The sequence below is a fragment of the Ranitomeya variabilis genome, chromosome 1 (genome assembly GCF_051348905.1).
Source record: "Ranitomeya variabilis isolate aRanVar5 chromosome 1, aRanVar5.hap1, whole genome shotgun sequence".
NCBI classification, from domain to species: domain Eukaryota; kingdom Metazoa; phylum Chordata; class Amphibia; order Anura; family Dendrobatidae; genus Ranitomeya; species Ranitomeya variabilis.
The window spans coordinates 99,176,567-99,191,801 of NC_135232.1; the positions used below are offsets into that span (position 1 = coordinate 99,176,567).

Consider the following 15,235-nt stretch of genomic DNA (forward strand, 5'->3'; position numbering starts at 1 on the left):
TGCAGCCCCCTTCTTCGCCATATTCGTGTCGCCGCCCAGTGCACCTTGTCACCAGCAGTAACACAGAAGGCAGAACTTTTGCACCGCGCTGACTGAGCCCCGTACATGCAGCAAAGCGCTGAAATCTTCCCCTGGAAACTCACACGCACATGGCAACAAGCCTGCTGCTCATTTAAAAAATGGCTCCTGCGGTCCCTCCCCCTCGTGACGTCGCATCTATCTCCACCAATCAGGAGTTAAGCAGCAGAACTACTGAATGACAGATGTGTAAAGCAGACAGATGCGCATGCGCACTGAGTGATCTTACTGCATCTGTACGCCCCGCCCACCCGGCTGGCTGCGTCTCCTCGCCCAGTGCTGTGAGCGGCTCCTGTGTGTGCAGCGTTGAGGAAGGAAGGAAGACGGAGGAGAAGGACGAGGGAGGAAGAGACTGAGAAATGAGAGCAAGCTCCGGCGCTTCCGACTGCAGGCAGTCCCCGGGCACCGTGACTGTGTGAGCGCCGAGCCGGCTCCTCATTGCACCGACAGTTTCGGCTTTTTGGCTTATAGAAATCCGCGGCGGCGGCAGCAGCATGAGCGCGGAGGGATATCAGTACCGGGCCCTGTTCCCGTACAAAAAGGAGAGGGAAGAGGACATGGAGCTGCGGGTGGGGGACGTCCTCACCGTCAACCGGGGCTCCCTGCTGGCGCTGGGCTGCGGGGAGGGCAACGAGGCCAGACCGGAGCACATCGGCTGGCTGAACGGCTTCAACGAGAGCACGGGGGAGAGGGGCGACTTCCCGGGCACCTACGTGGAGTACATCGGGCGGAAGAAGATTAACCCCCCCACCCCCAAGCCCAGACCACCGAGACCCCTGCCCGTGGCCCCCGGGACCGCCCGAGGAGAGGCGGGGGCAGAAGCGCAGGGTGAGTGTGTGCTCTCTGGTGTCAGCCCCGGTGTTCTGCCTGCACCATGCTTTACATGACAGCTCCTCTCACTTAGCTTTCTGTCTTTATTTCCTGAATCCAGTGTTGAGCCTTCTTTATAAGTTGCCTAAAAAATGCACTGGAATATCCAAAAGTGACCTCGTGTTGCTAGATTGTGCTCTGTAGTGATGACACAGGTGTTTGCTTTTAAATGCATAGATCTGTTGTCCATCGCTGGCTGCAGAATGAGTTAAGGAAGAATCTGTCAGTGAGCTCCAGCAGGAGAGCTTGTCACTGTTATCTGTCTGTCTCTGAGCTCATTTGTCAGCACAAGATGCAACAACATTAAGGATTCTCAACTGGAATATGGTGATAAGCACCAAAGAGTACAAACAGCTGTAATGGCAGGAGAGAATTCTCTCCAGATCCAGGTGATTGGGAAGATTTGTGTTGCTGATTGTTGTGCTCTGTTTTTTACCTCCTTCCCCCTGATGTCAGCCCCTCACAGGTATGAGCACCCCCCTAGATGTCAGCTAACCCCCTCCAGGGTATGGGCGCCCCCCTGATGTCAGATAGCCCCATCACAGGGGCAGCATGGTGGTGCAGTGGTTAACACTGCAGCCTTGCAGCGCTGGAGTCCTGGGTTCAAACCCCACTAAGGACAACATCTGCAAGGAGTTTGTATGTTCTCTCCGTGTTTGCGTGGGTTTCCTCCGGGTTCTCCAGTTTCCTCCCACATTCCAAAGACATACTGATAGGGAATTTAGATTGAGCCCCAACGGGGACAGCGATGATAATGTGTACAAACTGTAAAGCGCTAAACTGTAAACTGTGAATATGTTAGCGCTATATAAAAATAGATTATCATCACAGGCATGAGCATCTGTTCCACCCCCCTTCCCAATGTCAGGTAGCCCCCCTCACAGGTATTAGCGCCCCCCTGATGTCAGATTTCTAGGATATTTCTAACACTTCTCTTCAGCGTTTGGCAGGGATTGGCGAAGTGTCAGACTGGGCTGCTGGGATGGGACCTGAGCAGTGTAACACTGATGGGGGGGAAAGTACCAGGACTATGGGATGTAGCTGCTCCAGGGATGGCTGGATGTCCTCTGTGGCTCCTTTAGGATAAGGCCGCTTCTCTCCCTGCCTGCTGGCCCTTGTAGTGCCACACATGTTGCACCATGCAGTGCGATGATCAGCCCCACGTTTCCACTCTGTTCCCCATTTGGCAGTGTTTACAAACATGGTGGTATGTGCCTGTGATCATTGCGTGGCGGTCCGGTGCGGTGGTGCCATCTCTTCTTACAGAACTGCCACTAATAGATCTGACACATGACCCCCGCAGGCCCGAGCCCTGTGCACCCATTGTCCCCTCCTGTAATGTGCCCATTCCGTGCCCTCACTTTATCTCGGCCCATTAGTATTGAGTGCAGCATTTCCCCGGGAGCCATCATGTTCCTGCTTTTATGCATTTATGTTCCTGGACATTCTTGAGTCAAAGTCAACTGTGAATGTGGAATGTGCTGGCAGTGCACAAAGAAGTCCAGTTCCTGTCCTCCACTATTGATTTTTTTTTTCTTCCCCTTTCTTTCCTGTGCTGCATGTAGGTCTGCAGGCTTTGTGTCCAGGACAATGGAGCAGAAGTGTTTCTGTACCCAGGCTCTGGATGTGCGGCCCCTCGGCACCTGGACCCGCTATGTGGCATTGTCAGCCCTGGGACATGTTTGGAGGCCAGTAGATTAGCATAGGGGAGAGCTGGAGGAAGTCTGGTTGTCAGGGGGCCCTATGAGGGGCAGGGGGCCCTATGAGGGGCAGAGGCTTGCGCAATGTTCTGCATGGTGCTAAGTACACTGTTTACATACTAATCGGGCGGCTCGCGCACACATTGAAGTATCTGCCATGTTTGTTTGCCTGAGTTCTAAATGTTTGTACATTCCTTTCTAACTTTAGTTTCTCCGTCCTGGAGCTTTCTACAAACTGTTAGAACGATCTGTAGTCTTAGTTTTTGTGTTTTATTTATTCCTCTGCCATTTAATATTTGGTTCGATGCTTGCTGTGATCAGGATTCTCGCCTTCACGGATACAAAACATATTGAAATGAAACAAAATTAATTTATTTTCTCACTTTTTATGGATTTTGTTCACTGTTTTTTATAACCACACTTCTAATGCATTTGCAATGTGACCAGAAGTTGAATCCGGTGAAGTTGCTTTTTGAGATGCAAGTGCCATCTACTGGCCTGGAATAACATGGGAGAGTGTAGAGCTACATGGGATCATGTTCGGGGCGAATGCATAGTTCACTTTCCATGGGTTTTTTTGTGCTATTTTAATATATGTGCTGCATACGACTGCATTGTTGTAGACACCTAAGTTTTGGTGAGATTTGTGCATCTTGAGAGACAGAGAGAAGGCTTTTTGCACCATGTTGATGACTTTTTGCAGAAGTAAGGCTGGGTTCTGGCAAGCACTCGGGGTTTCTTTCGGGATCGTGCAGTATGGGGTCCCAACTTTAGCCCAAACTGAGTCGCTGTGGACACTCTGACCTCCATCCTGGCAATATTCTCTTTTTTTTTTTTTTTTTTTTTTTTTTTTTTTTTTTAGACATGCATAGAAGCGTGGTCTGCTACACACTGTCCACAGTGACTCCATTAAAGTGAATGGCTCTGTAGGGGTTCTGTTCTGAATCCAGGGACGTGCCGTATTCTAGGGATGTTCTTTTCTAGATGCATTACTTCTACAGGGCAATTTGGTGGCTACAAAGCAGCACTTGACTTAGACCAGGTATTGGCATACGGGAACATGGGTACGATTTGGGGCTATACAGGGTCCATGCAAGCTATTTTGTGTAAAGACCCATTGCCTCTTCTGACACAGCTGTTTTGGCTTTCACAGAACTAAATTGTGTTGTTCCTCTGCTGTTTCTGTTATCTCTTAAAGGGGTTGTTCACCACTTTAACTTTGGCCTACCCTTAGGATAGGTCATCTATGTCTGATCACTGGGTGTGCGACTTCTGGCACCCCAATGATCTGTTACCGGTGTTGATGGCGGCCCAGTTATGAAGCTATTGATTTGTATGGGTATGGATGTGTAGTACCCGACTGCGGCCACTATAGAGTTGACGGAGCTGTGCTGTGCAACTCCGCAACTGAGTAGGTCCGGCCAATCCGGGAACAGCTGACCAGCAGGGGGCGCCGGAAGTTGCACTCCCACCAATCAGACATTGATGATGTATCCTATGGATAGGCCATCAGTGTTAAAGACATGGACAATCCCTTTAATGTCTTGGTAGTATTCTTAGGAACCATGGCGCTGCATGAACAGCACTGACTGGACATTATCATGCTGTGAATACAAACCCAACCTGTAACTCCTACTCGTCAGTTTCTAGGAGCAAGAATCGGGAACCGTGCAGTGCGGGGTCTTACATAAAGCTGATCCTGAAGAATACAAGTGTTACTAACACGTGTCAGGAGAGATGACCAATCCTCTAAGAGTTTATGTACATGGGTGTTTTTTTCTTTTTTTGCTTTCTAATAATGCCATTTTCTTTTTACTAATTGGAAATGCAGTCCCACTGTTATTAGGCCATGTGCACACGCTGCAGATTCCATTGCGGAATTTTCCACAGCGGATTTGATAAATCCGCAGTGCAAAACCCCTGCGGATTTATCGCGGTTTTTATTGCGGTTTCCGCTGTGGATTTTCACCTGCAGTTTCCTATTGGAGCAGGTGAAAAACATCATGTGCACTGCGGATTTCATTTCCCATAGCTTTACATGGTACTGTAAATGCATGGGAAACCGCTGCGGATCCGCAGCAAAATCCGCAGCATGTGCACATACCCTAACTTGTCCTTTGCCATGTCAGAGACCAGTCAGGAGCTTTGATCAGTGGGAGTCTTGGTGCTGACACCACCATTACCGATAGTGTTGGAGGAGAGCAGCATTCCGGCTCAGAGCCTTTGCTCCTTCATTTTTGCATTTGGTTGTGGGTCTTTACACCCCCAGCCAAACCTTTTCTTATGACAAAATGTATTTTTTTTTTAACAATAGTTGCTCTTTAAGTGGATTGTCTCTTCACGGCAGCCCCTTTTAGTCTGAATTCGGCCCAGTGACCATTTAGCCCCCAAGCTTCACAATCTTTTTCTCTCCTTTGGAAGCAGGGGCCAGCCATTCAGTTTAAGGCTATGTGCACACGTTGCGGTTTTTGTGCGGATTCCACAGCTGTTTACACCTGCTCCTCTGTAGGAATCCACACAAAAACCGCAGGAAATCCACGGAAAAATCCGCACACAAATCCGCAACGTGTGCACATAGCCTTGTGGCCAACCGTATAATGCATGCACGGTCGAGTCCTTCAGCGCCTCTTTATGCGGCCATAGAAAAAGGAGTTGTCTTCATTAGCCAGCCCATTTGATATACGGTTCTTGTTCAGACTGTAAAGTCTCAGGCTGCTGCTGTTATATTGCTTTATAGCTTATGATCTTTGCTTTGCGGGAATGGTGAACAGATACTTTAGCTTCAAAAGCCTTAAGGGCCATTAAATAAAAACATTTCACATTTTCAGGAACCGGGCATCTAGTGAAGATGCCTCCTGACATATGGAGTTAAGCAGCGCATGCCGTGACATTTTGTGTGAAAATACATGGGCCCATAATGGATCTCTATGCTTCATACACTGTATGTAGAAGTTTTAGGGATCTGCATACCGTAAGTTATTTGCATGAATCTATGGTATTGGCGCCTGGCCGGCCCCTGACACCACACAGTAAGAACATCCTCCACCTGGATGATGGTAGTCTATACCTCACAGCACATGACGGCCTTTTTTTCCGGTGACCGCTGGGATCCCAAAGTGGATGGACTATAAGCTCTTTGCTACTGGGTGATGGCGCCTATTTTGATACCTCGTGGCCCAGATTACTTATTTTGTAACAGTGCCGTTGTGTAATTGCCAGTAATGAAGCCATGAGATATCCCCCTCCCCACTTAAAGGCTGATTACTTACTCCGCCAAATCTCAGATGAGCCCTTAACAGGCGTTAATGAGGATAAGAGCTAAAAGGACAGGAGTTTAATTGCTTGCTCCCTTCGTAATCCATATGCTTTCTAGATACATTAATCAAGACGTACTTGTGTATGGTTGTACTTTTGTCATCCAGTAAATATTTTCTCAACTGGTAATAATGGTTCCCGTTTTTTTAATAATCCAAATTTTTTTCCCAGACGGGTTCTAACCTGCGCCCCTCACCTGTAGTCTACATTGCTAGATGCGGGTTGCGTTCTGACACCTAATCTCCAGTAATCTCTGCAGACTATGATATCATACTTGGCACACAGGTAATGTCTTTTTTTCCAGAGATGTTTGGTTAGGGTAATGAATTGCTTCTTGGAAAATCATGGGAGCCTTTAAGTCAACAAAAGCTGGAGAAGCATCGGTTGCATCACGTCCTTCTTGGCGGTGCATCCATTGAATACACGTCCCCAGCTGCCAGGTGACACATCGGCCGTCCCGTTCCTCTTTGCTCCTCTAAGTCACTTTTATAGATTTTGGCTCGTTTATTGAAATGTCGCAGTTTCTTTTTTTATCCCCCTAATTTTAATATCATTTTTTTTAAATTAAAGAGCAACGTTGCATTTCATCATCAAAATGAAACTGATGACATAAGATGTGAGGAGAAGCAGATGCGTTCACCAGGGCTGTGGAGTCGGTAAGCCAAACCTCTGACTCTGACTCCTCTAAAATGGGCTCCTACTGCACGACTCTACAGCCCTGACAGCGCTGTGCAGTTGGTAAGCCAAACCTCCGACTCCACAGCCCTGGTTTTCACCAAGCTATTTTCTGGCGGTCGGGGCATTCTAGGAGTAGTAGTTTCTCAACAGCTGGACAGCGACAGGTTGGAGACTGCTGATGTTTAGCGAACTTGGGTTGTATTGGATTACGACAGCAAAATCTGGTGGTGTACGGCTGGATTGGTAGATAAAGGGGTTAGTTCACGTTTACATGGTCAGTATTTTACATCAGTATTTGTAAGCCAAAACCAGTAGTTTTTGTTTAGTGTAGAACGCTATAATTATGTGAACCTAGCCTTAGATATTCATGTGACATTTTATGGACCTTGTGGCCCTGCTTTGCCCATACTATCGATTTTAATCTATGGCACTTGCCCTTAAAACGGGTCTGTCACCAGACTTCAAAAGACAAATTGCAAACATTTTTACATGGATCTTAGTCCCATTGATTCTCTTGTTCTTACTGTAATGGCAGCAGCGAGGACGGACACTGAGAAATTTTCAGTCAGGGTGCTCTTTGATTGATTTAAACCTTTGTATATGATTATATGGCCATTTCTGACATGGTTTGTCAAAGTAAGTACACTAGCATCATTAGGTTTGAAATCTCTAATGCCGGACGCTGGTCCTGCGGCCATGTTTTTTAGTCCATGGCTCTTGGACCTGAGCACCTACAATAACCCCAGCGCCTCTTCCTTGTAGGACACAACGCGCGCATGATGTGCAAACTAAGTCCTAACCTCACTGGTTGTCACTGGCCAATGCTCCTTTCTTTGTTTGCACCAGTGTTGCTGAATCTCTCCGATTCTCCTCCATTCCATACTGCCGGGGTGGTGCAGAGACCTGAGCGCTTGGCGTTGTGGTGCTCTCACTTCCACAGTTGTAGGGATAAGCTGCAGGCTGCACCGTAACCTGATACCAGAAGGAGCCCGTCTGGGCCGGGGCAGTCCTGCTGGATCCGGAAATGGCTAATCCAGAGAATGATGCAAGACTGCTACAATATCACAACTTTTCTCTTTAGAAAAACTTAATTTTTCTGGTTCATTTGCAGAATTTCCTCCACTCATGAAAATTGGGTAAAATCATTCCTTATGGAAAGTCCTTTTCAGCAGTTCAAATAATGTTATGTTGGATTTGTCTGGCAAAGTTAGGAACGTTACCACCATGTTCAACTTTTTATGCTCCTTCTTTCCTCCTCCCTTCTTTCAGTGTCTGCAACAGAAGCAGAAAGGGGGCTTGTAACTCAGATCTGCAGTGTGGAGAGGGGTGCGAACATGTCCCAACGAGGGCGGAGATAGCAGGCTATTAAAAATGAGGAAAGCGCGTGACGCTAAAATAAGTAGACTATTAGAGCTATGATCATGCATGAAAGCAAGTAACCATGGCAGGCCCCTGGATACACACATCCAGCCTATATTACTGGGAGAGACACTCCAAGAGAAAAATCTGAATCTTGCATCAGGCTGCAAATAACCTGTTTGGGGTCTGAAAATGTGTAGCTAAAGGTAACCACAAACATGTAAAAATATATTTTTTTTTTTCATGGTCTACCAGCTTGAATTTTCTTGGCTTTTTTTTTTTTTTTTTTTTAGTTTATCGTTTGAGTGGTGTCACTAATCATCTTACGTTTTCTGCAAATAGTATAGGCTGCTAAGGCTGTGGAGTCAGTAAACCAAACCTCCCGACTCCTCAGTTTCCCTGACACTGACTCCACAGCACTGGTCACTACTGAGCATGTACAGGTCCTTCTCAAAAAATTAGCATATAGTGTTAAATTTCATTATTTACCATAATGTAATGATTACAATTAAACTTTCATATATTATAGATTCATTATCCACCAACTGAAATTTGTCAGGTCTTTTATTGTTTTAATACTGATGATTTTGGCATACAACTCCTGATAACCCAAAAAACCTGTCTCAATAAATTAGCATATTTCACCCGGCCAATCAAATAAAAGTGTTTTTTAATAACAAACAAAAAAACCATCAAATAATAATGTTCAGTTATGCACTCAATACTTGGTCGGGAATCCTTTGGCAGAAATGACTGCTTCAATGCGGCGTGGCATGGAGGCAATCAGCCTGTGACACTGCTGAGATGTTATGGAGGCCCAGGATGCTTCAATAGCGGCCTTAAGCTCATCCAGAGTGTTGGGTCTTGCGTCTCTCAACTTTCTCTTCACAATATCCCACAGATTCTCTATGGGGTTCAGGTCAGGAGAGTTGGCAGGCCAATTGAGCACAGTAATACCATGGTCAGTAAACCATTTACCAGTGGTTTTGGCACTGTGAGCAGGTGCCAGGTCGTGCTGAAAAATGAAATCTTCATCTCCATAAAGCATTTCAGCCGATGGAAGCATGAAGTGTTCCAAAATCTCCTGATAGCTAGCTGCATTGACCCTGCCCTTGATGAAACACAGTGGACCAACACCAGCAGCTGACATGGCACCCCACACCATCACTGACTGTGGGTACTTGACACTGGACTTCAGGCATTTTGGCATTTCCTTCTCCCCAGTCTTCCTCCAGACTCTGGCACCTTGATTTCCGAATGACATGCAAAATTTGCTTTCATCAGAAAAAAGTACTTGGGACCACTTAGCAACAGTCCAGTGCTGCTTCTCTGTAGCCCAGGTCAGGCGCTTCTGCCGCTGTTTATGGTTCAAAAGTGGCTTTACCTGGGGAATGCGGCACCTGTAGCCCATTTCCTGCACACGCCTGTGCACGGTGGCTCTGGATGTTTCCACACCAGACTCAGTCCACTGCTTCCTCAGGTTCCCCAAGGTCTGGAATCGGTCCTTCTCCACAATCTTCCTCAGGGTCCGGTCACCTCTTCTCGTTGTACAGCGTTTTCTGCCACATTGTTTCCTTCCAACAGACTTACCATTGAGGTGCCTTGATACAGCACTCTGGGAACAGCCTATTTGTTGAGAAATTTCTTTCTGGGTCTTACCCTTGCTTGAGGGTGTCAATGATGGCCTTCTTGACATCTGTCAGGTCGCTAGTCTTACCCATGATGGGGGTTTTGAGTAATGAACCAGGCAGGGAGTTTTTAAAAGCCTCAGGTATCTTTTGCATGTGTTTAGAGTTAATTAGTTGATTCATAAGATTAGGGTAATAGGTCGTTTAGAGAACCTTTTCTTGATATGCTAATTTATTGAGACAGGTTTTTTGGGTTATCAGGAGTTGTATGCCAAAATCATCAGTATTAAAACAATAAAAGACCTGACAAATTTCAGTTGGTGGATAATGAATCTATAATATATGAAAGTTTAATTGTAATCATTACATTATGGTAAATAATGAAATTTAACACTATATGCTAATTTTTTGAGAAGGACCTGTACATAAAATGCAGCACAGATTCATTTCCTCTGACTCCACAGCATTGGTCACTACTGAGCATGTACATAAAGTGCAGCACAGATTCATCTCCACTGACTCCACAGCACTGGTTTCTACTGAGCATGGGCAAAAAGTGCAGCACAGATTCATCTCCTCTGACTCCACAGCACTGGTCTCTACTGAGCTTGTGCATAAAGTGCAGCACAGATTCATCTCTGCTAAAAGCCGAGATCCTTAGATCAGGAACAGAACAGACATTTATAGGACATTTTATAACTTTCCCAAATTATTATGGAAACATTTACAGCACATCCTGCACTGTACTACTGTACCCAATGTATTATATATTTTAGGAGTCAGTCTATTTTGTACCGACTCAACCAAAATGGACACTGACAGTGCAACTCCACCACCCTTTCAGCTGCTGTCTTCTTTTGCTATCGTCGCCGCTCCAGTCGTCTTCTGCAGGTTGTTACCTGGTGGATCGCTCCAGTGTTTGCTGAGTAAGCCGGAAGTCACAGCTCGGCGTAAGTGTACGAGAGACAGAACAAGGTTCTCGTAGACCTGCATTGAGAGCTTGTGACCATTACCTTTGACTTCCGGTCAGTCAAATAATGCGGTCAAAAGATGGCAGCGCTGGGAAGAGCAGAAGACTGCTGCTGGTAAGTATAAGGCTATGTTCACACGTTGCGTTTTTGCTGCGTTTGTAATGCAAATTAAAAGCTGCTTTGTACAGTACCTTCAAAAGCTGAGATTTCAGGAATCCCATACATACACACTGGTTATTTTCCTGACTGTTTTGGATAACTGCTGCTTTTTTGAAAACTGCAGCATGTCACTACTTTCAGCATTGTTGCAGCGTTTTTTTTCACCCATAGATAGCAATAAGTAAGTGCAAAAAATGCAGCAAAAACCCGTAGCCATTAGTTTTTGCTGTATTTTTACTTTAAAAAACAAAAGTATGTACAGCAGGATTTAAAACCTATTTATTTTTATTTTTCTCAAGTTTAAACCAAAATGTCTTGGTCTCCTCACCTGAGAATGGCAAGTAGTATTAGTACAATGTAATTAAATTAGTGACAATTCAATGTCTGACCAGTGTGTAAAACTAAACCTTGTCTGACCAATGTGTGACATTGAACAATGCCCGACCAGCTCAATGACCCTGACCAACGTGTGAAAGTAAACCGTGTCCGCCCTACAAAATGCACTGCCAATGTCTTAGGTAAACTATTCCCGACCAATTCAACACCCGCTGTTATTGCGTTTATAGTTGTGTATTTTTTATGAACTTTGAACTTTTGTTCAAATTATTTAGTGGAAAAGGATTTTTATGTCTGAAAAAATAGGGACTATTCTAATCAATTTACCCTTTTTCCAAAAATATTTTATAGTTTCACTTGTCTTGAGTTGGTGGCCTAACACCTTGCCTGTATGGTGGAAGCAAAGCTGAACTTTGGGATCCACAAAAAAGCCAGCGAAACCTGCTTTTTGTCTGCAGAAAAAAGCGTAAAAAAAGCAACGCGTGAACATAGCCTAATAATGACAGGGAACTTGCATTTGTAGCATCACTCCTATCCCAGTATGTAATAGGTATAATAATATTTTTCTTATTATTAGCAAATACCTCCAATTAGAAATGTAGTATCGTTCTTCTTCATGTACAGGCATTGCAGGACCTTAAATATCCATGGTTACGACCGCTAGCAACCAGCTGTCACTATATCAGTGGTCGTAACCAAGGATACTCAAGGTCCTGCAATGCCCTGGACATGAGGAAAGACATAGCGAATCAGAAAACCTATGCTACATTTATAATTGGAGGAATTTGCTAATATTATTATTATACCTACTACATTTTGGGATGGGAATACACCATTAAGGATCAGATGGTTGGGTTGTTTGACTCCTTGATTTGACTACACCTGAGCTACAATATCCAACAGTCCTTGGACCCCTTGGTGGTTTTCTTGCTTTGGACCAGTAGACCCTTGCTTCCTGCAGTGCTCCAAGTACAAGCTGATGGACCCATTATTCGCCTGCGGGATCTTCTATAAGAGCCCCCCATGATGCCAGATTGAATAGAGTCCAAATACCTCGATCAGGAGATGAAAGGCGTTTTATTATAGTCACTATAAATACTAAAATAGCGCCCCGTGTCTTCACGCAAATGAAACCAGACCCGTTTGGCGCAGAATTTCGTGCCTGTGTGTAATTGATCCCATTCTGGGCCCTTCATCGGTGTATTATTATACCGCAGACAGTGACCTGAGATGCCTACGGCGTGCCTAACAAGAGCCTGGGGTCATCCCCTGAGAAATGGCAACTTGGTTACTATGTGTGGAAAGTGTTGACCTTCTACACATTACACATTTCACAGCGTAGCCGGTTATTCTGGCTGCGGAGTGCTACTTCAGAAATAAAGTGGCTATTGTTACCGTCCTTCCTAAACGCCACGTTGACCTGTGTGCTCCTAGAGGAGATCTGGGCTGGTTACTGGAAAGCTCTTGGATGTTATGAATTGCACTGCAAAGTTTTCCAAAATGTAATCCACGTGGCAGTAAGGAAGATTCTCTGGTTAAACCGTAACCAATAGAAGAATTATTGCCGCTGTTTGGCTGGAAAATGCATTAGTAGTGAGCTGGTTCTGCAGCAGGAATGTTCCAGCCACAATCCCCGTTCTCCAGTTTCTAGTGCACTGACTTTTCTATTGACCTCCATGTAAATCCAGAACAGATGTCAGTAGTACAGGTGGCTGGGGAATCAATCACATATGCTGATCTGGTTTTGGCTGGAATCCATAGTCAATCTATAGGACTTGTTTAAGAAGGAAAAAAAAAGATCTGAGTCATTTCTCCTTGGGAACAGCCTTGCATCTTTATGGCACGTGTAAATTATAGGCTTTATGGTGGGAGAGGCTTTAAGAGAAATGCAACCTGTCCTGCAAAAAGTGCTGATGCAGATCTATAATTGATGCGACCTGTCTTCTCTCCCTCCGTGCCGGTGTGACGAGGTTATGTGCAGATCTGAATCTGATCAGCATTAATCGTGAGTAATGTATAGCGTTACATCGGGAGCGCAGATGTCTCAATGTGTCTGCATTAATACTTTATATTTGCACATTTACAAAATGTATCTGACCATACATTTTGAATAAAAAGTGTCAGCCAGACACTTGTGCGGCTCAGACTCCCGACTCCCCCCCCCCCCCATACACATGAATGTTCAAGCAAGCTTTCTTGTGTTTTCTATGGGGAGAGAGGAGTAAATCAATGACAGACTCATCTGGCAGCGGCTTTTCCGTCTGCAGGACAAAAGTAATGTTCGATTACGTTCAAACCGTCAGATCGTCAGATACTTCTCCCCCCCAGTAAGGGTCCATAACTCCTCCCCCCCCCCCACCGGTAAGGGTCTCTATCTAACCACCTGGTATGGGTCCCTTACTACTACTACCCCGTAAGGGTCCCTATCAAACCCCCCCCCCCCATCCCCAGTAAGGATCCCCATCTACTAACCCCCTCCCCACCCAGTAAGGGTCCCTATCTACTACACACACACATACACACACACACACACACACACACACACACACACACACACACATCCGTAAGGGTACCTATCTAACACCCCCACCCCATAGGTGTCCCTACCTTCCCTCATAAGGGTCCCCTTACACAAAGAGGTGGTCAGCCAGAAATTGCCCTGTTCAGGTATCTTTTATTTCACGTGTATGGCGCCCTTTAGTCTGACTTGTTCTCTTTTCCTGGGAAATACATGTTAACATATGTATCTGGGTTTTCTGGATGGAAAAATCTGCTGTGTGCTATAATAGCAGTGCTATGTGTGAGATTTTATGGATAAGATCCACAGCAAAAACTGCCCGGCATGCCGGATGTGAAATCGGCAGACGTGATTACCCTTTGCAATACAGGGCAGCGGAAGTGCTGCCAAAATCTGCTTACTAGAAGGGAAAACGCTATGTAAAATAGCCATGGTTTTGTGAATGTTTCTTGATGATTTTTTATTTATTTTTTTTCCCCCCATTCATTTGAATAGCTAAAAAATGCTGCAATAAATCGCTGAAAGAATTGACGTCCTGCAGATGTGAATGAGATTAGAGATGCATAAAACGCTATGGATTTCTTTTTTCCACATGTGAACAAGCCCTTAGACTTTTCATTTTCTTGGTGATGCAGTTGCTGCTATAATACATTGGGTAGCAGCCCTGTCTGGGCTGTGTACATAACTAGAAATGGTTGGAACTTTATAATTTTATTTATTTATTTTCCTGAAATTTACATGTTGAAAATACAATTTCTGCACATATAGAAGAGCCTAACTCTTTTCCTACCTGTAAGTACAGGTACGAGGTTGCACATGTTCATATCCGCGATCCCCGTGTGCTGATCACAGCGAGATGACAGAAGGGAAGACTCAATTACAGGCATTTACTCCTTGTACAGATGCCTCATGGTGACGCTGCCTTCTGATGTTCAGTCTGTAATTTTCAGTATTTCCTTTGATCACATCCAGGTATATAGTGAAATCTGCGCTTTACAAGGTTACCTTTACAGTAATTACATGCATTTATGATCGGCCTGCGTGCTAGGTCTTAGCTGCTCCTATCCTGAGAAAGCATTTTTCTGTCGCCAGTTTTACATGGCCGCCAATCATGACTAGGCGACATTCACATGTATTTGACTTAAAATGGATGGAAAATCTGGGTCCCATACATCCAACGGGGGGAATATATACGGTGTGTAAAATATATATATATTTATTTTGAATGTTGTAGGAATAATTTAATGGTACTTATTTCCACAGATTTCTAAGGCCACGTTGCAGAAAGTGGTGCGGATTTTTTCCGGACTGATTTTGGTAAATCCGCAGGTAAACCGCATTGCAGAATTACCGCGGATTTACTGCATTTTTTGTGCGGATTCCACCTGCGGTTTTACACCTGCGGATTCCTACTATGGAGCAGGTGTAAACTGCTGCGGAATCCGCACAAAGAATTGACATGCTGCAGAATAAACAATGCTATGTTTCCGCGCAGTTTTTTCAGCAGCATGTGCATTGCGGATTTTGTTTTCCATAGGTTTACATGGTACTGTAAACTCAGGGAAAACTGCTGCAAATGCACAGAGGCCAATCTGCTGCGGATGCGCAGCAAAATCCGCAAAG

General features: G+C 45.1%; 1 protein-coding gene across 2 annotated transcripts in view; it reads left to right on the forward strand.

Moving 5' to 3' along the window:
- Nucleotides 1-297: 297 nt before the first annotated feature.
- PIK3R1 (phosphoinositide-3-kinase regulatory subunit 1) overlaps nucleotides 298-15,235 on the forward strand; it is a 49,798-nt gene continuing 34,860 nt past the window's right edge. For both annotated transcript variants that reach the window (XM_077286553.1, XM_077286561.1), the window contains exon 1: nucleotides 298-906. In XM_077286553.1, the coding sequence (XP_077142668.1) occupies nucleotides 573-906 (334 nt within the window). In that variant the 5' untranslated portion in view covers nucleotides 298-572. The remainder of the gene's footprint in view (nucleotides 907-15,235) is intronic.